Raw genomic sequence first — 27,855 nt, 5'->3', positions numbered from 1 at the left:
CAAATATCATCCCCTCTAGTTGCCTCTTCACATTTTTTCAAGTTTTGCCAACTTTTTTTTCTACCTAAACTATTGACATGTATGTATTCCTGCATTTCTCTTCAAAATTTTCTACTATGGTTCTGTCACCTCTCGTTTCATTTAACACAGTCTTTCAAAGTCTTTACTCCAGACAACTAGATAGATATTCTTATCTGATTATATCTTTTATATATATATATATATACACAGTAAAACATTTTTTACACTTTCCAGGGGACTGATGGAAAAAAGTGTAAATAGCAGGAAATGTAAAAAAAAAAAAAACATTAAAAAAAGGCTAAAAGTGGATGATCCATGTTACTAACACGGATCATCCACCACTGCAACTTGAAAGCAACTATCACACACTAAATTACGTAGCAGAAATTCTGCAATATACCATATGCTTCTGAATTGCGACTAAGAACACCAACACTGCAAGCTAGTGAAGCGATATTTCACGAATTGTGGTTTATTCACTGATATCTAATATTCATGAGTAACAACTGTTACTTTGGAGAAGTGTGAATGTGATTTCACAATTTGTATATGATCCTTGTTCACGATTTCATACAGCACTGTGAATGTGAAATCGCACCACAACATGTTACGGGTGCCACGAGCTACTGAGCTATCTTTCATCACTACATCACTGCTGCAAGTGTGCAAGTCACAGTGATGGTGGAAATGAAACTACAGCTGAAAGCAACACCATCTGGGAACAGAAATGTGTAGATTTCTGCAGAAATTTATTCGAAAATCAGTGTTGCTACCTGAGAAAAAACTGCAAATCATGGGAAATAACGTCCACATCAAGTTGTTAATGGTGGAAAAACAATATATCGTAAGAATAGGCCTTAAGACGGGACCAACGGAAAATGATATAAATGGCAGGAAAACGTAAATTGCCGGAACGTAAAAACGGGGTTTTATTGTATATATATTATATTATTATTTTTTCTCTCCAGCTTGTAACTTTTCCCCACTGCTAGGATAAAGGCCTCTCCCATTGTGGGAGGGTTGGGTCTACTTTTCCCATGGTGATCCACTCCATCTTGGGGAAAGTGTTTATTCATTTGTATGAATGAATGAAGATGGAAGACAATCACAAACATCCATGCCTAGGCGGGATTCAAACTCGCATCCTCTTGGCTGGAGAGCGGATATGTAAACCACTCGGCCAACCAGGCAGGCATATCTTATATATCCTTATCTTCAGTTTTCATGTCACCTTTATAATCTTTCATTCCTTTTTTGAATACTCTTTCCTCCATTTCTAAGATCCTTCAAAGGCCTACAAAACATTTTGAAAACATCTCTTAAGTCTTCCCTTCACTTGTTTATTTTGTTTAGCACTTTTACACATAGCTTAACTCTATTACATTTTTCTCTGTATTCTTTTAGGGCATCTGCTGGCTTATGTGCTGGGAACTTTTGATATGCTTTCTTCTTTTCCATGACTGTTTCTTTAATTTATTGTTTCACCATGGTGCACTTATTTTTCTATCCTTGCAACTTCACCACATACCTCCCTAGATGAATCGATGTCTTCTTCAGAATTTGCCACTGAGACTTCAAGGTTTGGTTCTTGTTTTCAAACTGCTTCAAATTTTCTTCAATAATGTTTGTATAACCAAGTCTAAAATTTACCTGTAAAAGCCACTCAACATTCTTACATTCTGTTCTTTTTCAATGTGATATCCATTTTTATTCTACTTAGTATGAAGTAATGGTCACGTCCAACTTTAAATCTTCTGTATACTTTTGTATCCTGAACCAGCATATTGATATTACTATCAATAATGATGTAGTCAACGAGGCTTTTTTAATTTCTTGTCTTCTCTCTACAACATAAAGAAGAACTTGTGCACATCTTCATGTTGAAACATGGGGTTAGTAATGACTAGTCCATGTCCTAAGAAGTCTAGTAAATACTTACCATTATTATTAGGCTTTGCCCTTTTCTCCAAATTTTCCCCAAAATGTTCCTATATGTCTGGTGGGATTCATTTCCTACTCTGTTGTTCAGATCTCCAACAAGGATCACTTTTTCTATTTTCTTTATGTTGCAAGATTTCCTGACTAAATTGAATAACTGTTGTAATAAATTTGGTATGAAAATCAGCAATAAAAAGATAAGGACAATGAAAGTAAGCAGAAACACTGAAAACGCCAACTGTATCCTGAATGGTGAATCTATATAACAAGTAAAACATTTCAGCTATTTACGTACAATTTTTTGTGAAGATTGCAAATTAAATATGAAAATAGACAACATAATTAGTAAAGCTGGTATGGCACAAAATGTGATGAATAAATTTATATAGAATAAAAAAGAAATCAGTAAAAACACTAAATTAGTTGTATACAAAACAGTGTTCAAACCAATTTCAATTTATGGATCTGAGAGCTGGGTTAGAAATTAGACACTGGAGACCAACAGATATGAAAATTCTGAGAAAGATTAGGGGAGTGAAACAGATTGCCAAGTTGCAAGTTGGCAGGAAAATAACCCAGTGGAAGACTACAATGTAGGTAGATTGATACAGTAAAAAGTGCATCAGAAGATAGAAATATAAGATCTAACAATGTTGGAGTCTTGACAGATAACAGATTAATTTTGAGGGAAATTGTCAATTGGAAGTTAGTATTGATGTGACTTTTTTTCACGTATTAATATCATATTCTGAACACACCTTGAGGGTACATATCAGGAATATGATGATAATAATGATAAATCAATCCATGGTATGAATGAAGTAGATTTACAACCTTTTATTGGAGTGATTAACACAACCACACACATCTTGTATACAGACTCACAAGAGTAAGTATATGTGGATTTCTACTTCACTTCATTAAGACGCGTGATTTTAATGGACCATACTGAAACTTATCACCATCAAATTTCTAATATATATATACTGTAATGGGGTATACAGAATATTATGAAAGTACTATACATGATTAAGTTTGCTTCATTACTAGCTTCCTATGAACAATTTTCCATTAAAACATTAGCTATTCTAGAATTACTGTTACAACAGTTTAAAGCAGAAATATAGAACCCTTGACATATGCATTTGAATTAGAGTTGGCATGAATATAAGAAAAGTGAAAATTTTCTAATAAACAGGGGAATAAGGCAAGAAGATGCATTATCTCTAAAACTTCAATCTAGATTGAACATGAACAAAAGTAATGAAAAAGGACAATTTAACACCAAAGAGAATTACACTGGAAGATGGAAAATTGAAGAGAGCAGATGCACATGTTTATCTGGGACAAATCAAAAAAAAAAAAAGAAAAAAAAAAGCAAGCTTTTTTTTGAAGTTGAGGATGCGACAAAGTGATGTGATTATAGCAGGAAAGGCTAGGAATAATCGTAAATCCAGTTAGTAATATCTGGTCTTGAGAGTTAGCTAGTATTATTAAAGATAGAGGAGGAACTAAGTTTTTTTTTTTTTTTTTTTTTCAAAGAAAAAAAAAAGACAAAGCTGTGTTTTTGGAAGTATTAAACGCGATTAGGTTGTTATCACTCTACTGAAGGATGGTCTAGAGATCAGTCCTTAGACCAATGATAATAGATCATCTTCAACTTTGAAGAATGCAAGGTTTGTCATATAAGTAAGAATGAAGAGTACTGTCATTAACAAAACTAAATGTGGTTTGAGGTCAGTGAGAGAAGGTCAATTATGTATATGAGGAAGAGGGTGAGTGAAATAAGTCCTGAGGAACACTAGCATTAATAGAAAAATATGAAAACAAAACATCATCCATCACTTCATGCAGTAAATGACAATTGAGAAAATTGATGTAGCAATTAGAAAGGGTAAAAGGCAGGCCAGAAAATGGTAATTTGTTAAGCTCTCAATGTAAGACTATAACATGATTTGAAAATGCAATATCCACATCTGAAAGGAAGTGTGCTTTGCATATTATGGGATACCAAGGCACCTGATGTGAAGTCAACAGCCTCTATATACAAGGCCTAGTTGTCAAGATACCACAAGCATGTGTGTCACACACACACACACACACACACACACACACACACACACACACACACACACACACACACACACACACACACACACACACACACACACAAACTTTTGCTTAAGCTTGGGAACAGAATTAAAAGAATATACTGTTTTCTTTATTGTATTTAACTTTCAAGACTACGTAAACCATGTAGACCTTGCCATCCAGGGGGGGGGTGAATGAAATCATGGTTTAGGAATTTCATTCATCTCTTGGAGTACAGAGACTCCAATAAACAGAACATTACACATAAGCACTTTAAAGGGTAAGACTTTGCACTCAGCAACATAAAAGTAACAATCCTAATTATATGTCCAAGCTGCCAGCCTATTTAAATCTTCTTGAAGAACCATTACATTAAACTCACTTCTCACAGCTCTCCCAAATCTTGACTCTCAGCAAACTGAATATCCCTCCTTCCAAATTCATGTAATATCATTAACAGTTACTGAGTTAAAAAGTGAAGCTGGGTTCCTCTAACTCACTCCCGATTAGACAATAAAGGCAAATCACCTCCTTCCATACAAGAAACTGAGCACCATATGCCTCCTGTGGCCTTTTGACAGAAACACACAAGAATATTAAACAACCTGAATGTTACAAAGTCACCTGTTCCCGATGAAATCTCTCCTATTGTATTCCAGAGCAGAGCTAACACCTGTCCTCTATCGTCTGTTCAATTATACTCAGCTGGCACCTATCCCATCTGATGGAAACTAACATATATCCAACCCACTCCAAAAAAAAAAAAGGGGAGACAAAAGCCGACCGTCCAACTGTCATCACCTCAACCTTCTCTAAACTAATGGAGAAAGTTATCAATGGTCAACTTCTTCACTACCTAGAAACTCACCAGTTAATCAGTGACCACTAATATGGATTCCACTAATTTAGATCCAAGGCTGATATTTTAGCTTACATCACTCACTGCTGGACAAGTGTTATGGAAAGGTTCAGAGAAATGTGTGCTGTTGCCCTTGATATTTTTAAGGCTTTCGATTGTGTATGGCATCAAGGACTGCTTTGTAAACTGCCACCCTCTGTAATTGGATAACCAGCTTTCTCTTTGGTTGTTCATCACGTGCCATGGTGGACGGCACCCTCTCTTCGAGCTATGCCACCAATGCAGGAGTACCTTGACACTCCATTCTCTCACCTACCCTCTTTCTCTTATACATAAATGACCTACTCTCAATCACTACAAATCCTATCCATAGCTTTGCAGATGATAGGATTCTCCACTCATCTACTCTTTTGAGAAACCATGTAGTTCCCAGACATCCCTTACATCAAAGATCATCTGCAACCAGTACCTTAAAACACTGATTTCCATACCATCCTTCAGTGGAGCAAGGATAACCTAGTCCCCTTCAATGTTGCCAAAATGCAGCATTCAAGGTGACTCCTGCCTTTTCTCTTGCAAAAGGGATTTCAGCTGACTTTCCCTCAATGCTCAGACAGAATGACCTCTCCTTGGACTACCATTTATCTCCAACCTATCTTGACACAAACATATCACATCAATAGCTTCTAATAAACTAGGCACTTTTTTCCACTCAAGAATGCTATTTTACACGACCCAGCTACTAACCCTAAATAAATCCCCAACCCCATCCATCCTTACAATACTGTACACACATTTGGGATAGTGCACCTAAAACCTCCTTAAAAATTCTTGATGCTGCCCAGAGGAGAGCAATTTAGCTTATAGATGGTCCTTTGCTCAAAGGCTCATTTAACCTCTATCTCAGAGATGCAATGTTTCAGCTACAGATACTGCCATGGTCACTGCTCCAGTGAATTCGCAAACATCATTCCTCCACTTGCTGTTAGGTTCATCATGAACAGCAGCTGCTGTTCATGATGAACCTGCTTCTCCTCCTCTTCATTTATTCCATCTACCTCTGTCCTCTGGAATAGTCTTCCTCATGATGTGTTTCCTGACAATTTCAACTATAGTCAATAGGGTTTTTCTTTCTCAACTCTCATCTGTACTGCACACATGGCACTGATGTGCTATAGGTTCTTGTATCTTTCATGTGTGGGATAAAATAAAATACAGATTAGTCTACAACCGGAAATCTCTTCCATGGTACTGCTCTGTTGTGGTGGCTCTCATGTATCTTCCTTTTATTCTTTTAACACTTTATTGCAAGAATCTCAGCAAACAGCAAAAAATTCAAAGGTACAATTCTTACCACACTCATTAAAAATATGTAGCAATATATTATTCAGTCCATACTTCATTACATCGAACTTTTTCAATCCTTTCACACAGTTCAATTTTTATTCATTTCTGTCTCTCATCTTCATAAACTTTCATAACAGCAGACACATCAACTGATTTTTTGCAGTTTAATTCACAACACAATGAAAATAAACAAGTAGAAAGGCTTATGTGTTGGCAGTTCATGTCAATTTGTTTAATAGTATTGATTCACAACATAAAAATAATAGGTACAATTCTTACCACACTCATTAAAAATATGTAGCAACATATCATCCAGTCCATTGTTGGGCCTGGTTGGCCGAGTGGTTAGTGTATCTGCTCTCCAGCCTAAAGGCTGGGGGTTCAAATCCTGCCATGGGCATGGATGTTTGCGATTGTCTGTGAAAATAGTGATCGTGGGTGGTATATGACGTTGGTGTAGTTGTGGTTCGTTGTAGTTTGTGGACTGAGAGGTGGAGACAGTTGTGAAGTAGGTGCCCTCCCTTGATGAGCCTTTGGACTCCCTGGAGGTGTCACATAATAATAATAATAAATAAAATAAATAAAGAATAATAAGAAAATAATATTTAACTTATTTGCTGATTTTTGCTGGTATTATATCCAGCATCTTCAGAACACAAAAACAGTTTGTCAGGGGTACACAAACAGCAGCAATTCAGTAACAGTGGGACCAGTTTAAAAATTTTAATGAAAAACACAAGGAACTAGAGTCCTAATAGGTGCCATCTATTGTTGGATAAAGAGAGAGAAAAAAAACAAGTATTAATTTTATAATGCATTATTAATTTGACTTGCCTTATTATCCCATAATGCAAAGCACATGTGCTTTGCATTATGGGATAATAAGGCAAGTGATGTGAAGTCATTAGCCTCTATATAACAGTTGCCCAGTCCTCAAATTACTTCAAGTGCAAACTTTGTTTGCTTGCACTTGGATAGAGGATTAAACCAAGAATATAATTTCTTGACACCTTTAATTTATGTGTAATCTTTTCAAATAAAACACTTAACATAAATATGGATCCAATAGCAAAAGAATATGAAAAACTATTGCTGTTTGAATTTGAAAGACTAAGGAATTTTTACTTGTAAGAAAAAAACAAAAACAAAATTGTCAGATAAATGTCTTCTTATTCATCATCATGAAAAAAATCTAGTATTCAATGATTAGTTGTTACACTTAATGTTTTCCCCTCTCTGTAATAGGAGGGGGAAACCACTAACTATAGAAATAAATACTGACCATGGTTAAGAGAATTCTGAAAAACTACTTTTTAGAGGAAAAAAAAAAAATCTTACACTCCATATATTATGTTATCTGCTATGTCTGAAAATAAATAAGAATTCAAGTTTTAATTCTATTCAAAACTTTACCAAGTTCATTACAAATTCACTAATTGCAGATGATTATGATATATTTTGTCACTTGATAATTTAGTATGATACAAAACATACACACTCTTGAACACCAAGTGGATAAATTCTTTTAACCTTAGTTTAACATACCTGATCGTTTCCTTTGACTAATGAACTCAGATCCACTCTGGATTGTTGTTATACATTCAGATAAATATTTGAAGTATAGCTGACTATTAAGAAACTGTGGCAGATAAGTCTAGAGTGGAGGAAAAAAAACAATGAATTAATGGAACTATTTCTTTCTTTTTTTATTAATGTTTCCAGATATAGTTTTTATGCAAAACAATAAGATCAACTATTTAATGAAATTTAATCTTGTAGAGCAAATTAATATTTTATACTGCAAATTTCGAATCCATCTTAATGTCTTAGCAAAAGCTTATTTTCTATAGTCAGTGGTTTAGTTCAAGGTGGATAAATTCTATAGCAGTTATTTAATGGAAGATAAGAATGCATGCTTATATTAATTCAATGCTCATTAATTAAGTCATGACTGAAGTTCCATTGCATGTGCTATTCTATAAGAAATTCATTACAGCAAATTATTCTTTTAAGTTTGTTACAGGGAGAGTTGTATTTTATCTTATTAAAAAAAACATCCTTAAATGGATATTTTTATTATTACAATTGTATTACAATTTTGTTTTTTGATTCTAATATACAAACAGGACAATATGAAGAAAAGCAATTTTTCTCCATGTACAGGAGGTCACTCCTGATATTAATCCAATAATTCTAAAGTCCAGCCTTAATGGTATTTGATTTTTTTTTTGCATGTGGGAGATACCCCACACAAAGGCAAGACTGTTAGACTATCAAGCATTATTAAGACTTATTTATAACTTAAAATAAAAATTTGAAAAATTTCAAATTTTGTGAATTTTGAAACTTTAATGCAAACATGGTTGTTAAGGTAGATCAATGCTACCTGCACATTGTGATTACTTAAAAAAAAATGGTTTTTCTTCAAACTCTAGATCTTATAATCTAAAACAGGAGGGAGTGTACAATCCATAGCCACTATTTTCATCTAGCTTTTGATAACATATAAATCATAACTAAAAATTCACACATATACCACAGTAATTAAATTTTTAATAATATATAGTTATTTCGTCTTAAGTATCTTAAGACATCATCATCATCAGTACAGTTATTACAAACAATGCTAGGAATTACATTCAAAGGAACAGATGGCGTGTATGCTTACATTGGAATCCTTCTATGCGTACAGTAACATGTTTGAGGACTAAAATATTCGGCTGTAAATTAAAATTAAATTAAAATATATCTGATAAATTTATTTTATACATTTGAGGATAATAATTTTCAAGACCTTTGGGATAGTGAGACAGTCAATTGGGTCTGTGATGTAAGGCGTCAGCACTTTCTTTATATAAATGTTCATGTTTATATAAGGATCTATGTAGCAGTTTTTTGGTTGGTTGATTGTAATTATATGGAGGTAGGCTGGTTCTGATGTGTAGGTCTCAGGAATGACACCTTTCTTATTGAAGATTCTGATTTCCAACTGATAAATCCAATGTCACGACATTTTAGTCCATAGATGATTACCGACTTAATCTAACATCAAGTCTTACTTGAAATAAGCACATTACAACTGCTGTCTTTGCCATGAAGTGCTGAAGCACTGAATACTGAGTATTATATTCAGTTTAGAAATCTGGCTAAAAGCATACTGAATTAAATTTTATAAACAAATGTTAAAAAACTCATTAAAAATTGATAAAATGAGTATTTTTTTGTTCAAAATATTTGTTTATAAAATTTAATAATTATGCTTCAGTCAAATATTAAGCACTTTGGCTAAATTGCACAATGAAGAAACATCAAAAAACATGTGCAATAATATTTCACCTAATCATAACTGCATGAAAATAAATAATGAATAGGTAAATAAATATATAGAAACTTGGAAAGTTTTGAAAACTGACATTTATTAGAATACAATCTTAGTTTTCATCATTTTTGATATTTTTCATAAGTGAACAATAGTTGGTGCTTAAGAGTAATTATAATTACTCTTAAGCGCCAACTGTTGTTCACTGAAATGAATACATTTAGGCTGCTTGATAATTATCAAGCAGCCTAAATGTATTCATTTCGGTGTTGTAAAATAAACAGATCAATTCATATTTCAATGCACTATTTAAGAAACTTGGAAAGTTTTTAACTGCAATGCTAAGGACTGCATTCTCATAAGCTCTCTTCTTTATTCGAAAGTTTCTATATATATATATATATATATATTCAGCTATGAAATAAGCATGCATCTTTAATAAGCTTCTATTTCTGTTTATTTTACATTACCAAAATGAAGACTTTTAGGATATTTTGATAAAAAGGGAAAATAAAATTTCTACATTTCTTATTTTCTCATTTTGCTATAAAATATACATGAATCTGTAACATTGTCTATTATTGTATCTAGCTAAGATAAATATAAGCTTATCAGCTCTATAGTTTAATATTTTATTATGCTCCCACCTAGGGGCACTCACCACTCATGATGAATTTAATTTTCTGACATAGCTTAGTTAGTGTTAAATGAGCTTTTGTCTTCACTTCTGCTATAATTTTTTTTTAACTTAGTCAATTTGAAGCCTGATGTTTCAGGCTAGTGAAACTTGGTCAATGCATTAATTAAAGGCGAATATATGAATTGTGGTAGAGTTCATGTTGTTTAAATAGTGCAGCCAAGACAACTCTGATTCTGGTCTTGTTCTCATATGTGCTCTCATAAATTTTCAAAACTTCACTTTCTTTCCACATTTGGCTATAAAATATAAGTGTATCCATAATATCTTCCATTTTGAGATAATAAAACTATCCCTTAACTTCATAGAGAATATTGTATTTAAAAACAATACAACATAAAAATCAGAACCAAATATTGCACTTATTTCTTCAAATAAGAAAAATATATTAATAGAACTTATTTTAAATTGTGAAATATAGAGTAATTATGGATTTAATAATCAAATGAATAATTTTTGATAAATGTATGTATGTGATATATGAAAATGAATTTCTTAACATTTTTTGGAGTAGCACACATCTGGTTTCTTCATAAACATTTCTGACTTCTAGGAAAAAAAAAAAATTTCAAATAATAAACTGGTAGCTAGAGCTGAAAGAAATTTTCTGAAAAATTATACTTTGGAACAAATTTACTCAGCCTTTTATTTGAATGATCATGTAAGATAAGTTGAGGCTTTTTTCAGATTGATTGAGTTTGGTTGAATCCCTGTCACTTCTCTGTAAGACCAGTTAACTCATCTTATGATGAAAAAAACCCATTTATTTAACAGCAATGTTACTCACATCAGTGACATGAATCAAATCCAGATCTTTTCCAACCTGAATGAACATTTAACAAATGAACATTCTGCTTTATTTTCCAATTATGCATCCAAGGAAATCAGTTTAAAATATCTATTTATATGAAGCAACATCATTAAAGACATGAATGCATATGCATAGAACCTTAAACATACCAGTCACGTTTGCAAGCAATTGTTTAACACTCAAAATACCAACTGAGTTAAATCAACTAACAAAGTTAAATATGTGCACTGGCCAGATGCCAGTTTATTTCTATTTAAGAAATTAAAGAAATCAAACTAGGAATCTGACATCAAATGACCCTCTGGGACTGTTTATTGCACATTTGTATCATGTTTAAAATATCAGTTTAAAAAAAAATTTATAAATATACACTCCAAATCATTTTAATAAAACTTTCTATATGCATTTTATTTCCAGTTTTCCTGGATATATGAGGTCCACAGTAACTTTTTATTTATTTATTTATTGTTATTATTATTATTATTATTATTTTTTGTATTATCCAGCTTTCATACTCAAAGGATGAAATGGATGCTACTGATCATAATCAAGACCTAAAGTATATTCATGTAGATTTAAATAATATTAAAGGGCTTTTTTTTTTTTTTAAATAATAAAATGAAGCCAGTGGGTTTATACAAATTATATAAATTCATGGATCCACATTCATATGGTACAAAATAGTGTGCTGAATTTTTATAATTACTTTAAGATAGATAGCTACTGCTTCAATTAATAAAAATGCTGTTGGATAGGAAAATTTAATCCAAGTACGAAAAAAAAAATTCAATGTAGTAAAAGTCCATTGCTTCAAATATCAAGAACCACAGCAGTCAATGAAAACTTTTATCTACATTATCATCCAATTTATGATGCATACCATCAGGGATTGTACATGATATTATGAAAGTATTATATGAATTCAAGGTTTACATAATTACAACTGCCTATTGACAATTTTCCCCAACAATTAATCTGCTATCTGTCATATCTCAAATATTACCAAATCTCACATTTCAGTTCTTTTAAGGCACTTCTTACTATATCAACTATTTAGACTGGTTTACTGATTTAGACTGGTTTACTGGTTTAGACTGGTTTATTAGGTTTAATGGAAAGAATATAGCACATAAATAATTAAACAAAAGTTTAATTGATCCTATATTTCATCCTAGTCACTGAGACATCATCAGGGAAACAATATTAAAATTGAAAAACACACACAAAACGACACAAAATAATAAGTGGAAAAATTAGACCAAGTTTAAAGTCCTATGAGGGACAGCCTCTATTGTTGTGGCAACACACAGTAATTTTCTTCCATTTAATTCTGTGCAAAGTATTCAAAGCATGATCAACTAGATCTGACTGACTATACTTATGACAGATGTATTTCTTATATCCCATCATATTATGGAGTTCTTGCAACATCATATTATGGTGTTGCAAGAACAAGGAACTTTTATACAACCTGGAACAGAAAGAGGAGATAGAAGATCATTGGGAGAGTGGATAAAGGCAACCAGCTTTAGATGAGTTTTAAATGCAGTACAGAGATTGTATTTTTTTTTTAAGAGTTCTGGCTATTTTTTCTGAGGTGCTCCAAATATATGGAACAATGAAATTACTATAGTCCACATGTTGAGAGGGATATGAGGAGTGTGAGGAACAATCAGTACTGTTGCAAATGAATTAATTTCACTAATCCCAAAATAAACAATGCTGCAGATTATTCAAGAATCCCAAAATAAAGATGGTTGAGTGAAAGAGTTTAGCATAAATCATACGCAAAAATATTCACTAACCTACACAAGCAGGTGAAGCACTAATTTCATACAATATACCATTTTGATCAAAGCAATCGACTACAGTAACTAATTTCTTTACACATTTTTTTTTCTTTTCTTGTAGATGCTATAACTTAAAAAAAAAAAAAAAAAACAGCAAGGGAAGGTGATTCAAGTGAAAATTTTAGTGTAAGAATGGCTCATAAAAATGACAGATATACAGTGAAATTAGACTGAAAAAGAAACTCACGGTGAAGGAGCTTATTCATTAAACACGTCTTGTTCAGCCATTTTGACATACATAAATCAATCCAAAAGATCCTCTTCTTTGAGGATCTGACATCATTTTCTTGACAGTCCATAATTCATCCCAAGCATGCTAAGACTATGTCGAAGAAAATATTTATATCACCATCATCAAATTCCTGCCATGTACCCTCAAGGGGGGGGGGTGTACAGGATATGATAGTACTACATGAAAAATTTACATCATTACTAACTTCCTATCTACAATTTTCCTCCATCGGGAATTTGTCCCTCTGTCCAAGCTTTCTGAACTATGCAGTGCAGCCACTGCAAGACTTTTATACCACCATACTTCAGCATTTCTGGTCGAATATCATCTACTCCTGCTGCCTTTACACATTTCAAGCCTTTGATGGCTTTTTCTACTTCAAGTATGCATATGTATTCCTGACTGTATGCCTGTTGAGTGTTTTTTACCACTGTGCTCTCACTGCTTGTTTCATTCAGCAATTTTTCGAAGTAATTACTCCATACTTCAAGGATATCTTTTTCTCCTGTTTTCATGTCACCTTTATCATCTCTAACTCCTTTTACAGCACTCTTTCCTCCATTTCTAAGCTTCTTCAACAACCTCCAGAATATCTTACCACCTTCTTGATATTTATTTTCTATGTTCTTGCCAAAGTCCTCCCATGACTTTTGTTTAGCTAGTTTTACACAGTGTTTCGCTTTCTTACATTTGTCTCTGTATTCTCTAACAGCAAAAGCTGAGTTATTTGCCAGGAACTTTTGATATGCTTTCTTCTTTTCCTTCACTGCCTCTTTAACTTCCTGTGTCCACCATGGAGTTCTGATTTTTCTATCCTTGCAGACAACCTCACCACATGCCTCTCTGGATGAATCAACCAGGGTTTACATATTCAGAATATAAATTTATTATTCTGCTTCTTAATAAAGAATTCAGCTAACATAATTTGGCAGGCATTCTGTTTCTTTTTTTCATACAACTGACGGTATGGCCCTATTGTCTCTTCTGCAAATTTTACTGCTTCTCTCTTTATCATGGCCAGCCTCTAAGCATTGCTACTTAAGAATTTCGGTCACACAAAAAATATTTCAATTTGTTTCTTTGAAATCTCTTTGGGCTTGTCAGTGATTAAATTTTCTTCATATTCTATTCTTTGGGATCTTCCTGCTGTGCATCTAAATTTAGCAGGTCGGAATCACTCAGTTTCTCAGAATGAGATTTAATTGACTTAGATTCATTTGAAAAGCCTCTAAAATCATTTGCACAATGTGGAAGAATCTGCTTCCAAATGGCTCGCAGTAATTTCATTTGACTTTGCGACTTTATAACCAGGCTGAGATTTCTCTGATTTGGCCAGAAAAGTCTTGGAAGGCATTTACTTCCAAAAAGGCCGGTTTCATTGACAATAAATATTTATTGGTCAAAATAGCCCCCTTCGTCCACAATTTTCTTCAAAATCTCTGGATAATTTGTGGCCACTTCCTTATTTGCACTTGCAGCTTTGCCTGTGATTAGAACATTATGTAGGCTATTTCTCTTTATGAAATGTTCAAATCACCCAGCAGTAGCATGGAATTCTTATTTTCCATCATTGATAGCCCTTTCTTTCAAGGATGCAAAGAGACTTAATGCTTTTGATTTAATAAGTCAGTGCTTAGAGGGATCCGTTTTTGGTTACAATTTTCGATCAGATGTCTGTAGAAAGACATCTCTCTAATTCAATGATTATAATACTTTGATTTCGAGTGCATACATGATGAACTTGAAGCAACCTTACCTTTCTCTATATATTCAGCAGTTCTGCTTAAAATTGCTCTTATAGTATTTTCACACTTCCACATTTTTGGTCACTAATTCTTTTACTCATGACGAAAGATTGGGAAAATACTTTAAAATAAAAAAAAGTAAGCAAAACAAGTGCAAAGGAGACATGAGATATGATCATCAAAATGCTACGTAATTAGCAGATGACGTTAATTTAAGCGTTAAATTTGGAACATAGTGTAGATAGAAATAATGTAGTATGCCATTAAAAAATAACTTTGTAAAATGTTTTAAATCGATAGCTAGGTGAGTGATTTTTTAAAACAGTTAGCCATAAAAAATGTATAGATAGAATATTATTAAAAACGGTAACATTTATTTTTAAGATGCATATAGGCGCACTAATCAAATTTGGGTATAGAAAAAAAATTACGCACTAATCGGGGGTGCATTAATCAAGGGATTGCTGTACCTAAGAAAAAGCATAAAGTAAGATCACAGGCATTCACCTATGAGACAAAGACTAGACTGAAGTGAATCTGAAAGATGGATCATTAATTAACAGGCTGCTTTCTTTTGGATAGCATCAAGCATCTCTAGGGTGTGCTACTCCAAATATGAGAATTCTACAGTTGAGCAGATTTCAGATTTATGTAGAGTTGGCAGTTCTATAAGTGGGAAATAGCATCTTGAGTGAAAAAGAATATCAAGCTTTTTTAAAAAAAAAAAAAAGATGAGGGTATGGATGATGTGTTTCTGCCAGGAAAGGCAGAGAGAAAGCTCTTGTCATATCTGATGAGCTGATATCATAGGCAAGATGAAGCCTTTTGAGGACATCTTTTTTGCAAGAAAAAAATATCATCTGGACTGTGTTTTGTCAGCATTTAAGGTGATCGGTCAATCATCAACCTACTGAAGAATGATAAGGAGATGAGTTTAAGGCATTAGCTATGGACCTGCAGTTGAAATGACTGTGCACTTCAAGAATCACCAAATTAAGAGGAATGTAGGGTCATTTAGCAAGGGTATGGATGGGATTTATGGTTAGTGAAAGATCATTTATAGATGGGAGGAGTACGAGAGAAAAATATGCATGATGAATGGCTTCCTTTTTCAGATTTCTCATTCATGAAGGAGTATCCAAGGGTTCTATACTAAAGTGAGAAGTATATCATAAGATACCTTTCCACAGCTTGAATCAAAGGACTGGTGATTATGGGTATAGATAAAGTGTGGCAAAATCCACATGTAGTAACTAATTAATTGGTGGGTATCCAGATAATGAAGGTGTTGGATGCTGCTAAAATTCTATCTTTGGTGAGGCAAGGTAATGGGAGGATAGTTTAATAGGGAAAGGATGAATACATGCTCAATTGAGCAGTTTCTGGACAAGCACGAAAGACCACAAAAAAATACATACATACATGTTAATTCTGAAGCATAAAGGAGGGATACCATCCTGGCAAGAAGTAGTGTTGATATCCAAGCTATTATCAAAATATTTCTGATGTTTTTCTGGAATAAAGACCAGACAAAACATGTAGTGAGCTACCTTTAATGTTGTAAGAAGTAGGAAAAGAATGATTTAGCCTTATCTGTGGGTAATGTTATGATGAATCTGAATGCGTACACATGAGAGAGAGAGAGAGAGAGAGGGGGAATGGATGTAAGGTGAAAAATCATGTCCAATGCACTGTGTATCCAAAGAAGACTTAAACATCCATGCAAAACTGGAATTCACCTACTGAGTAGTAAAGTCAAGATACTATTTTACCTAGCCAATTAAATCACAAATTACATTTTAATTAATTTGGAACAAAATGGCATTCTCTTCTATTGTATTTCTGCATGGTTCTGCTGATTTTAATTATGAGCACAAATTTGTTGGTTCAAATCTAATCTATGGAAAGTAAATACAATATAAAGTGATAAAATTTAGATTAGGAACATATTTCAACTGGAAAAAGAAAAATTGTTTTTTCAATCTGCAATAAGAAAAAAGTTACCTTCTCTAAATACTGCATGATGATCATAACCGGTTTCAAAAAACAATCAGGAAGAGGACCTTCTTCTTTGCAAATATTTTGTTCCACTTCATACCTAATTTGATCACTGAATCCTAATGAACTGGTTGCTTGCAAGGAGAAGTATCTAGTACAATCATATTTAATATATTTCATATTAATGAAAAACAGGACATGAAATTTTGCAAAATTAGACACCACTTCATTTAATTAAAGCAAGATGAGACATGCATCTTCATTAGTCAAAGACTAATAAAATTTTTCTAATAAAAGAAATGATTTCATAACAGTATATATAATAACAAACTGGCTTAGTTGTAGGGTTTCCTGATAATCTAACTTGTATCCCAACTCACAGTACATTAGTACTATTAGTACTAAATTATCAATATTTTCTCCTTGACTAAACTAAATAACTTGTTGACTGTTCATTTTTCATCTGCAGTTATAAGTGGTTGTTATTTTAATCCAAATGCAATTTTTGTAATTTGCCTATTTAAATGAACTTTTTCCATTGTAGTTCTGAATGCAGGCAAAAGACTTGCTGGCATTAGTTTTTCTGCTTTATCAAAGACAAAATATTATCTTTGCTTAGATCATCATTCAGTTAGTGCAATATCAAAGCTCTTTGAAAAAAGTATGTTGTCTTATGTAAATCCGTTCACAAAACCATAAGACTTCTTGTGAAGATTCTTGATTATCTAACCCTCATGTCACTCACTCAAGCTTATTCTTTTCTGACCTAATAAACCACAAGCTTGTCTTTTGCCTTTCAAGTAATGCAATGCAAGACTTCCAAAAAGAAAGCAGTGTCTGTCTATATACTACAATATAGTAATTATCTTAAACTATTCTAGTCTGTTATCATTTGGATACTCAAAGTATTATCATGGAAAGTCTCCACTAGTTCACACAATGCATCTTAAATTCACTTACAATCAATACATGGCAATACTCTCTAGCAAATGTCCACCCCTTACATGCCATGAATACAAAGCATATCTCTAATATCCTTGGTAACTACACCAAACTGGCAAATGCAAATACTAATCATTCCACATTACTGATTTCCACTGTTCCATAGTCAGCTGCTATGTGCTTTAGCATATAACTGCTAAAGCACATAAAACTGCAGTCCAAAAGGTTTTTGGACTGCAGCTTTTTCATGAAACACATGCTGCAAAATTGGAAGCACACAGATGACATTAACTCCCAGATAGATGCAGAATTATAGGAGCTGATGCTTCCCAAGAAGGATGAATCTCTGGGGTCTGATGAAGAATGTAGTAATTAGCCTTCTTGGGAAGCATCAGCTCCTATAATTCTGCATTTATCTGGGAGTTAATGTCATCTGTGTGCTTCCAATTTTGCATCATGTTGCCAACTGTAAACTTGAGAATGTTTAACTGTTGCATAATATATAAGACATTTGTCCAGAATGACATCAAGCACATCTATCATTCCTCTCTGAAATGCTGTCAACTTTTCTTATGTACTTATTACTTAGCATATAAAATTGAAATGACTTGGGGTAATTTATCACTGATTTTTTTTTATACTGCATACTGTTTAGTTATACCCACTTTGTTGCAATCAAAGAGGTGGTCCATGAGTTTTGATAGGATAGTATAAAAGTAGGGGTTAATTAAAATTAACCCCTACTTTTATCCTGCAAAAGCAAAATGAGAAATGCAAGTTTCTTAATCAACAAACTTCAAAACTCCAGAAATGTAATTTTGATAGAGACATGCAGAAAGCTAAGAAGCAAGTCAGCCCAGCCAAGTGTCAAAATATTGATGCAAGATGTTGGATTAAATGGCTAGAAAACAACAGCAATGATACTGCTACAATTACTATATCAGTTTGTTTTTTTGAGAGGAGGATGAGAAACTTATACTATTAACTAGAGAAAGATGCCACTTACTATCACACTTCTTGTTATTCTCAATGACCATGATAATCAGCAAAACCGGCACAACTATCTCTGCCTCCTTGCATGTCTATAATGGCAATGTTTCTATCTAGCCTTAAATTTTTAGCAAAATTACCTGCCCTCACAAGTAAACAGTCATCATGCAAAATTAGTAGGTGACGCAGAAACATTCAAAGCATCATGATTAACATATTGTAAGAATAACAATAAAAGCTAAAAACACATATGGAAAATTGATATTTAATTGTAAAATTTTTTAAAAAAGTACATAAATGGAATAGCAATTAAACAATAACAGAAAATTCTAAAAAATGCCATTATAGTGGCTTAAGATAAACAAAAATAGTCAACATTTTCTAAAGTTTAAAAAAAAATGATATATATATATATAAATAGAAACTACAATATATATATATATATCAGATTAAAAAATTATTATCTCCCATAAAGGAGATAAACACAGACCATCAGCTCTATTTAAATTAGAACAATGTAGCAACATTCCACAATGTTTGTCTATAAAGACACTCCATAAGAAATTGGCTTTTATGAAAAATCCTTGTCTTATTCCAGAGAATTCTATGCCTGGTGGAGATGGCATGTTCAAGTACTGACCATTCAGGTTCACAATACTTGATATAAGACTTGTGATCATTGTTACAAATAATAGCAGATCTTCCAGACTGTCCATAATAAGATAAGCAACAAGAACAAGGAATCTAGTAATAACCAAAAAACCAAGAGGTCGAAGCTTGTTCTTAGAAGTGAGAAAAGTGGAGATTTTTCTGACAGGATAAAAGGCAACACAAATGTTCAGAAATTCCTTCAAATAAATGACAGGAATATGATCGATTTCTTCTTGAGCAGAAGGGGTAGGGATTCTCTAACCACTAAATGCTTTTTGATAAAGATTTTGCTAAAACCACCTGAAAGATCTCAGTTTTTTTTTTTTTTTGACTAAGGGTTTTCTATACCAGACTTAAAGTGGCAGAATGCATTAAGTGGACAGAGTTTGCCAGTATTTTGAGAGAGAGCACTTTGGTTAATTTTTCAGTAGATGAACCAAAGTGCTCTCTCTCTCAAAATATTGGTGAACTCTTTCCACTTAATGCATTCTGCCACTTTAAGTCTGGTTTTAATAACAAATCTCAAATATGTGTGTTAGACTTAAAGAGAGAAATGAAGCCAGAATATACTTTTTTTTTATTATGGCACTTTAATAATTAGCTATGCAAATTAATATGAATATGTAATTAAACATCACATTTTTTCCTGTACCGAAACAGTGAAACCCACCTACAATAGTTTAATTTCTGAAGTTATCATAAAATGATGAAAAATAGAGCTGTGTAGAAATTGTTACTTAAAAGTTTCAGTGATATGTCATAAAGAACTCTTACTTATCATAAAGAACCATAGCATCGTTTTGTGCTTCCAGACCATCATATTTCTCATGTGCTAATAGTTGATTTCTGAAGTTGTCAGCCATCAGCAAGAAGTCTACATGATGCCGGACACCCTCTTGTTCCATAAACTAAAATAAATATGAATAGTTTCAGGGGATATATTAGTCTCAGTAATAAAGATTCTTTCAAATAAAATACAAAACTATTACCACAAATCAAAGATTAAAGGAATGATGCATAGAACTAGAAAACACTGAATATATACACACCTGATTTACGTTTACTACAGGGCCACCAAAAGATGAAGTCAAGTATCAATATATGATTATACATATTAAGGAGGAATAAAGAGCCAATAAGCCTTCAGCACAAGTTGCTTTCTGTGTGTGTAATATTATAAAGGAAGTTCATGGAGGCTTCTGAAATGTAAACCACCTTTATTTACTGTAACAAAAATGAAGGTAATATGCATCGAACCATGCATAGTCCTCTATACAGAATCACGGAACTAGGAATGCATTTCATCTAAGCGTAAATGCTAATATTGTTTAGTTATCAAACTGTTATGTTTTGTTCAGAGTTTTTTTTTCTCTGATTATAATATCATAGTTTTGTACTTCTTTTGCTGAAGAAGTATACAGGAATGAAAAAACATAAAACTAGTCAAACAAATAAATACATAGTCTTTTACATAGTGTTTAATCCAGAACCTCTCCCCAAAGATTATCTGTTTTTCATTTCCTTCCAAATCCATATGCAATGGTATTCATTGAAAGATATGTTATAATAAGTTGTATACCGAATTTGGTGGTACTCAATCTAGCTATTTAGGTAACATCTGCAAAAGTTTCATTCATGTGTGGTATTGTTAAAATGATATGCATCTCAATTTATGTGATTCAGTAAAGAGGACTATGCATAGTTCAATGTATGACCTTGATTTTTGTTACAATGGATAGGGATGTCTAACATTTCAGAAGTCTCCATTAACTTCCATGTAATTATTGTTGGCAATGTAAACCGTCTCAATTTCTTGTACAGTACTTTATACCCACATGTGATGTGGAAGGTGGGGTCCAACTTATGTTTCCTTTACTTCTCAATATCCCTGATGAGTTGTCATGTGGATTTCCTCCCAAACATTTAGTTTGTCCCATATAACAAACACAAAATGAGCAGTAGATTTTGTTACCTTCTAGATTTTTTTTTTTTTTTTTTTTTGTAGGAGTAGATGTGGCTCTTTGGGTGGATGCAGAAATCAGGTGGTTCCAGAAAGAGATGAAGGCTACCTTTACACATAATTCTCAAAAACCACTATTCTGACATGAGTTGAATATACGAGGGCTAAAGATCCTAAGTCCTGGCTATTTAGAGCTTCCGAGGGAGACTGCTGAAGGAATTTTTTTTTTGTTTCCTGTTCATAATTAATGTGTGGTAGGATTCCTAAGTTAAATGCTCTCATATAGGTGTTCTGATTATGTTTGTGTGTGTGTGAAAGAGAGAGAGCTGGTGGCATGCAGGTATTTCTGGACTGGACTTTCCCCCCTCAGGAATGGGAGGGAATCTGTTGTCTTTTGCTTCCACCACAAAGCAGATTTACAGTAATCTGTGAACTCAAGTTGTTCCTTGAATCTTAACCAAATGAGAAAAATATCATTGGCATATTGGAGTTAAATTTTTGGTCTAATGTTGTAATCAGTGGTGAGCTATAAGGGGCTCGCCCGAGCCCTTTGTTAAATTTTTCTCAAATTTGCGAGCCCCTTATTCTTGTTTACTTTTATTTTTTCAAAAAAAAAGAAAAAAACAAACAATTTTTTAAAATATATTAAGCAAAAAACTCATACGGTAACCTAACAAAGCGATTTTATTAAATAAAATATTATAGTTACTGTTACTACCATTTTACAAATAAGAATTCACTTTTGGTAATCACATATAAATAAATAGGACTATAAAATAATTCCCCTTGATTGGTACTGTTGATTATCACTTGAAGTATAAAAACAAAAGAGAAATATAATGTACTTCAATATTATTGTGTTTAGATAATATTTATTTATTATTTATAGATTGTTTATCATAAAAACTTCTATCTCAAACAAGAAATTTATTTTGTTTATAAAAAATGCGGACTATTTCATATGTGCGATTAAAAAATATTTTATTCTTATATTTTGATAGTTAAAAAATGTTTTTCTTATGTAAGATAAATTAACACAGATGACTGTGTGCAAATATTTTATGTTTAGATTATGAAAGATTTGTTTAAAAATGATAGCCTTTACAGGTTGATTGTCCCCTCATACTTTTTGATTGGCATTTGTACACAAGCTGTATTAATAAACGTTTTTGTGTGAAATACGGTTTTTTTTTCTTTTTTTTGCTCGACAATGCGAGCCCTTTGTTAAAATTTCCATAGCTCACCACTGGTTGTAATCCTTCAAATTCTGTCTTTCAAAGGTTTCCATACATAATTCTGCCAGTTGAGAAGAAAGCAACAAGCTCACATGCTAGTACTTTCTCTTCTAAGTGTTTTTGTCACCAAATTGAAAAAAAATAATAATAAAAATAAATTAAACAGCTGCTAGGCAGTTTCTTGAACAGTTTGATAGGATCCGGTAAGAACAGTAAGGTGTCACCTGGAAAACATTCATAAACAAGACAATATCAAGACTTCCTAGCATGTCAGCTGAGTCCTGGGTGAGATCCTATGTCTTCTCGGTGAAATTAAGGTCTAACTTCATTTTCAAGTTATTTTTGATTTAGAGGGGAGGGAGGAAATAAGTAAAATGGCCAATGTCGGAATAGAGACAGCATTTACTCAGTTTCTAAATTAGCAATGATGCTGATCTTTGGGATGATGTTGGAAGGTAAAGTTGCTTTGCTTTTGGGAAAATGCCCAATAGTTATGTTCTGCTACTGTTTCCAATTATTATTATTATTGTGTGACACCTCAGTGAGTCCTTGCTCTACAGCTCTCTGTCGCCACCACTCAATCCACCAACTGAAACTAACCGCAACTACACCAATGCCATCTACTGCCCACCACCACCACTATTATTTTTTCCACTGACAATCACAAACATCCATGCACATATCAGGATTTGAACCTGCAGCCTTTTGGCTGGAGAGCGGATATGCTAACCATTCAGCCAACCAGGCCAGTATTATATCATACTTTTATACTTTTTATCCTGAAGTACTATGCCTATAAGGAATACAAAACTAGTCAATCAATACAAATGTAGTATTTCTTGTCTTTTACACATGGTTTAATTACTGGAGATACAAAGCCCAGAGACAAAATTCAAACAACAATCACAGAAGTGGGAGGGAATGGTTTGATGGAAAGGAACTAGGAAATTACACATCAATGGTACTGCTAAGCAAATTTGTGCTCTGACTAAACTATTTGCAACCTGCATGATTGTTTAATTCAAGATGGAACATTAGAAATAAAAGTAATTTGTTAATTATCTGATAACTATTTGTTAATTATCTGGGAAGTAACTTTCTTGATTATACAGTTAGGTAGAGATAATGATGTGTATCCTTCAGGAAAGCAATAAATCAACTAATTTCATTAATTATATACTAGATAATTAATGAAATATTATTTCACATTAAAATATAATCATAGAAAATGAAGCATTTTTTAATATAACTCTTTTTTTTGAAACTTCCAATATTGTCAAACACTTAGACAACTAACACATGCTTAGAAAAATATGGAATTTATTAAGAACTTCACATTTCATCTAATGTAAATATGGACATCATCAGAGAAAGAAGAAATCAGTTAACTTCTTTCAAAACATTGATCACAAGATATGAGTCACTACACTATTAGAGTTCAAAGAAACAAGTTGGATAGTTTCTATAAGTAAATATTAAATAACTTAATCAATATTAGAGGAAAAAAAAATACATGCAGGTTTTGAATGTTTCAGGGAAACATGTGAAACCTTATGTCTATGTCACACTGGATGAAATACATTGAAGTCCTTAATAAATTTTATATTTTTTTATACCTATGTTAGCCATCTAAATGTTTAACAATATGTGTAGTACACATATCTTTAAAACTTCTGAATAAAGCCCAACAAAATTTTCTTGCATTAAAAAAATAGCAGCAATAATGTATTTTACACTAAAACGTTTTCACTACCATGCAAAACAACTGTTTTCTAATGGAAATATGGTAGTTTCATTAATTGTTTATTGCTTACTACTTCCAAGAGAAATTCTAAACACTCAAAATTTTGAATGGTCTTCAAGCACTCAGAAAAAAAAATAAAAAAATAAAAATAAGATGCACATATCATTACGATAATTTCACTAAGGCCTATCTAAGTTGACAAAAGATTGCTTTCTCAACTAAGTACTGGATTCAGAGGAAATATAATTAGTTAAAAATAAATAAACATTCTTTGAATGTATTTAAAAAAAATCTAAATGAGTCTAAACAATGTCCATAGGCAACTGGCAGGAAATGAAACAGGAATGAAACCCAGTTCTACAGTACACAAATCATATCAATTGTTAGTAGTGATGCTTAATTAACTAATTTAGTTACTAAAAAAGTAATGTAATATTTTAAAAAGGAAAAATTTACAAAAACATTTTTAACCAAGTAACACTAAAAACTAAAACTGAGTTTTCTGCAATGCAAGCAGCAAAAATGGATTTTACATGTTTAACTTCAGCAGCTCACAAATAATCACAAAAAAGTAAAGTTTGCTAATACACAAAATTAATGTATTAGAAATTTCTCAGAAAAACAACTGGATATACAAAGTGGGACAAAAAAAAAAATGAAATTTTACAATCCCTGAATATAAAACCAATTAACTACTATATAAGTAAATCATCATCATCATACGTATCAAGGATTTAGGCCTAGCATGGCCTGTTCCGGCCTTAGAAGTCATCATTGAATCGTTTAAGAGGACATTCTGGTTTTCTTTTTCCTAATGGCTTGTACTTTAAGGCTTGTTTTGGTAATCTTTCTGTTTTCATTCTTTGAACGTGTTCCATCCATTTATGTTTATATTTTTTTACTTTTTTCTATTACTGGTTCTTGGTTTAATTCTTTCATAATATCTTCGTTTCTTTTGTGATCAAATAGGGTATACTTTGCAGTTTTTCTCATAAACTTCATTTCTGCTGTTGTTAATCTTTGTTTGTCTTTTTGTTTTATTGTCCAGATTTCGCTTCCATACATTAAGACCGGTAAGGCTAATGTATTGTATACTTTTAGTCTGGTTTGTTTTTGAACTAGGTTTGGTTTAAATATGGAGTTAATTACACCTGTTATTTTTAAATATTTTGCAATTTTTACGTTTATATCTTTTTCATTTTCATATGTGATCATACATCCTAGGTAGTTAAATGAATTCACCTGTTCTAAGATCTTGTTATCTAATATTATATAAGTAAATATAAACAAAAATTATTAAAACATCGAAATTGAATGGACAATAGCAAACTGCTAAAACTACTATATGGAATAAAAAAAAAATGGAAAAGAAGAATTATAAGACCAAGAAAGCAAAAGGCATGGGAACTGGACCACTTGGTCAAATACCAATGATAGTAAGAAAAAACACTGTACTCCAGAAAAGCAGAATAAGCATCAATATTTCTTATCGAACTAAGAATAAACAAGAAAATCTTCACTATAAAACAGTAAATTACTGAAATATTTTAGAAACGCTTTTGTTAGATGGAACTGTGTATTTACACACAAAAGGTAATTCCACAATGGCATATTCTACACCTTGAAGCTAAGAAAAGGCCCCAATAATAATTGCATAGGTGAAGAAGACTTGCAATTTCTGAAATAAAGTCATTTGTAGTGATAGCATACAAATTGCTTTATTTCATTAAATAGCTTGTTTTTATGTGTCAATGTTTGTGTTTTTGCCATGCAGATGATGGCCAAATGTCAAGAAATAAGTATAAATTCCTTGATAACTGGCAAGCTGCAGGTGTGAATGTCCTCCACTGCCAGCCTCATTCACTCCAACATACTATACTTGGGTAGAGTGCATCAATGATTTCAAATGGCTGTCCAAATAAAAAATCCACATGATTTAGGTAATGTGACCAAGGAGGCCATTTAACTAGTTCACCTTAAGCAATTCACCTTTCAGGCAGAATTGTTACGTCTTTAATCTAAACCACCTCCCTCTGACACTATAATCAGATCCAATGCTCTTGTTCCTCAAGTTCAATCTATCACATGTTGCTTGAGGAAGTTGTCTTGCAAAAGCTCAATAAATTTAGCTTCATTCTTCTCATACAATTTTGCAGCTACCCCAATCGGTGTTCAGATAATTAAAGCATCCCCTTATGATTACTCTTTTCACACCCATCATATTTATTTGGTGATACATTTCTTCATCACTAGCAACTGATCCACCAGGTCTGTAACAACACCCCACTGTATTAATCTTGTTAGACTTCACTTCACACAAGATGGCTTCAAACTCACTAGCATGTAAACTGTTACTGTTAGGGAAATTGAATTGCAGTCACAGATTTCAATTGTAACTGGATTCAAGTCATCTTATATGATTAGCAGCACATCTCCTCCTCTCCTATCTTATCTATCCTTCCTAAAAATAGTGTACCCTCTGCACTCGATAATAGTTAATATGCTGCTTCTGATAGCGAGGTCTCACTAATGCCTACAATATGAGATCACAATATATTAACCAAGGCAACAAACTTTACTCCTTTGTTTCTGATACTTCTAGCATTTATGAACAGACATAATAAGTTACCTGCATACTCTCATCTGTGGTCTGCATGACACAGTTCTACAACTTGCAGATTTCTGTTCTTATCTAGTTCCTTACTTATGTAGACATCTCTACACATGCTTGATAGGTCTGAACCAGATGAACACAGAATCATTCTCTCTTCATAATCATTTCCATAATAATAATAACCATTCCCATCATTAACACAGTTACTTAACATTATCACTCTTACGCATATTCTTACGATTCCTCCCATCAGAATTCAGGTTCCCTAACTCTGTGTTAGGCCTCAATAAGTTTTCAAGACTCCTGATGCCAAATGCATTCAAGTGTAGGCCTTCCCTCTTATACAAATCCATTCTTCTCTCAAACTCACTCCACACATCCAAAATCTCCCATTCATTCCTTCTACACAACCTATGCATGGAATCGCTTGCCATCATAGCTCTTCTTTTAAATTCATTTTCATCATATTTAGGTAATATACTAATGATTTTTGCTTTCTTACTCTTTACTCTCACTTCTTCCAATAACCTTTTCATATCCTCTCTCATACTCAATTTATCGCTAGTTAAGTCATTGGTACCTACCAGAATTGCAACTTCTTTTGCTTTGCTTTTCTGTTTTCCAATTGCTTACATTATATTTTTAATTTTTGCTGTGGAAAAAAAAATGGACATCACAACCTGCTCATCAATGGTATATTTTATGAGCCACTATACCAAATAACATCCCTCTTTTCGCAATGTAATTTACTTACCAGATTTTCGTTATTATGCATTGACTTAACCTGATTCCGTGCTTTGTTGCTTACCAT

The 27,855-nt window shown here is 32.8% G+C and overlaps 1 protein-coding gene across 4 annotated transcripts in view; it reads right to left on the bottom strand.

The window, feature by feature from the left end:
- Positions 1 to 27,855, bottom strand: part of pkaap (A-kinase anchoring protein pkaap) — a 234,259-nt gene that overhangs the window by 91,898 nt on the left and 114,506 nt on the right. For all 4 annotated transcript variants that reach the window (XR_016550095.1, XR_016550093.1, XR_016550094.1 and 1 more), the window contains 3 exons: positions 20,266 to 20,399; positions 16,915 to 17,059; positions 7,802 to 7,910 (listed from right to left, as the gene is read on the bottom strand). Coding sequence is in view for 1 of the 4 variants with exons in the window: in XM_090410637.1 (XP_090266763.1) it covers positions 7,802 to 7,910; positions 16,915 to 17,059; positions 20,266 to 20,399 (388 nt within the window). In the remaining 3 variants the exon portion in view is untranslated. The remainder of the gene's footprint in view (positions 1 to 7,801; positions 7,911 to 16,914; positions 17,060 to 20,265; positions 20,400 to 27,855) is intronic.

This window comes from Typopeltis vanoorti, chromosome 2 (genome assembly GCF_054136105.1).
Source record: "Typopeltis vanoorti isolate ZY-2024b chromosome 2, IOZ_Tvanoo_1.0, whole genome shotgun sequence".
NCBI classification, from domain to species: Eukaryota; Metazoa; Arthropoda; class Arachnida; order Uropygi; family Thelyphonidae; genus Typopeltis; species Typopeltis vanoorti.
Note: the sequence above shows the minus strand (reverse complement) of the source record. Positions and strands in the feature narration are given on the sequence as shown.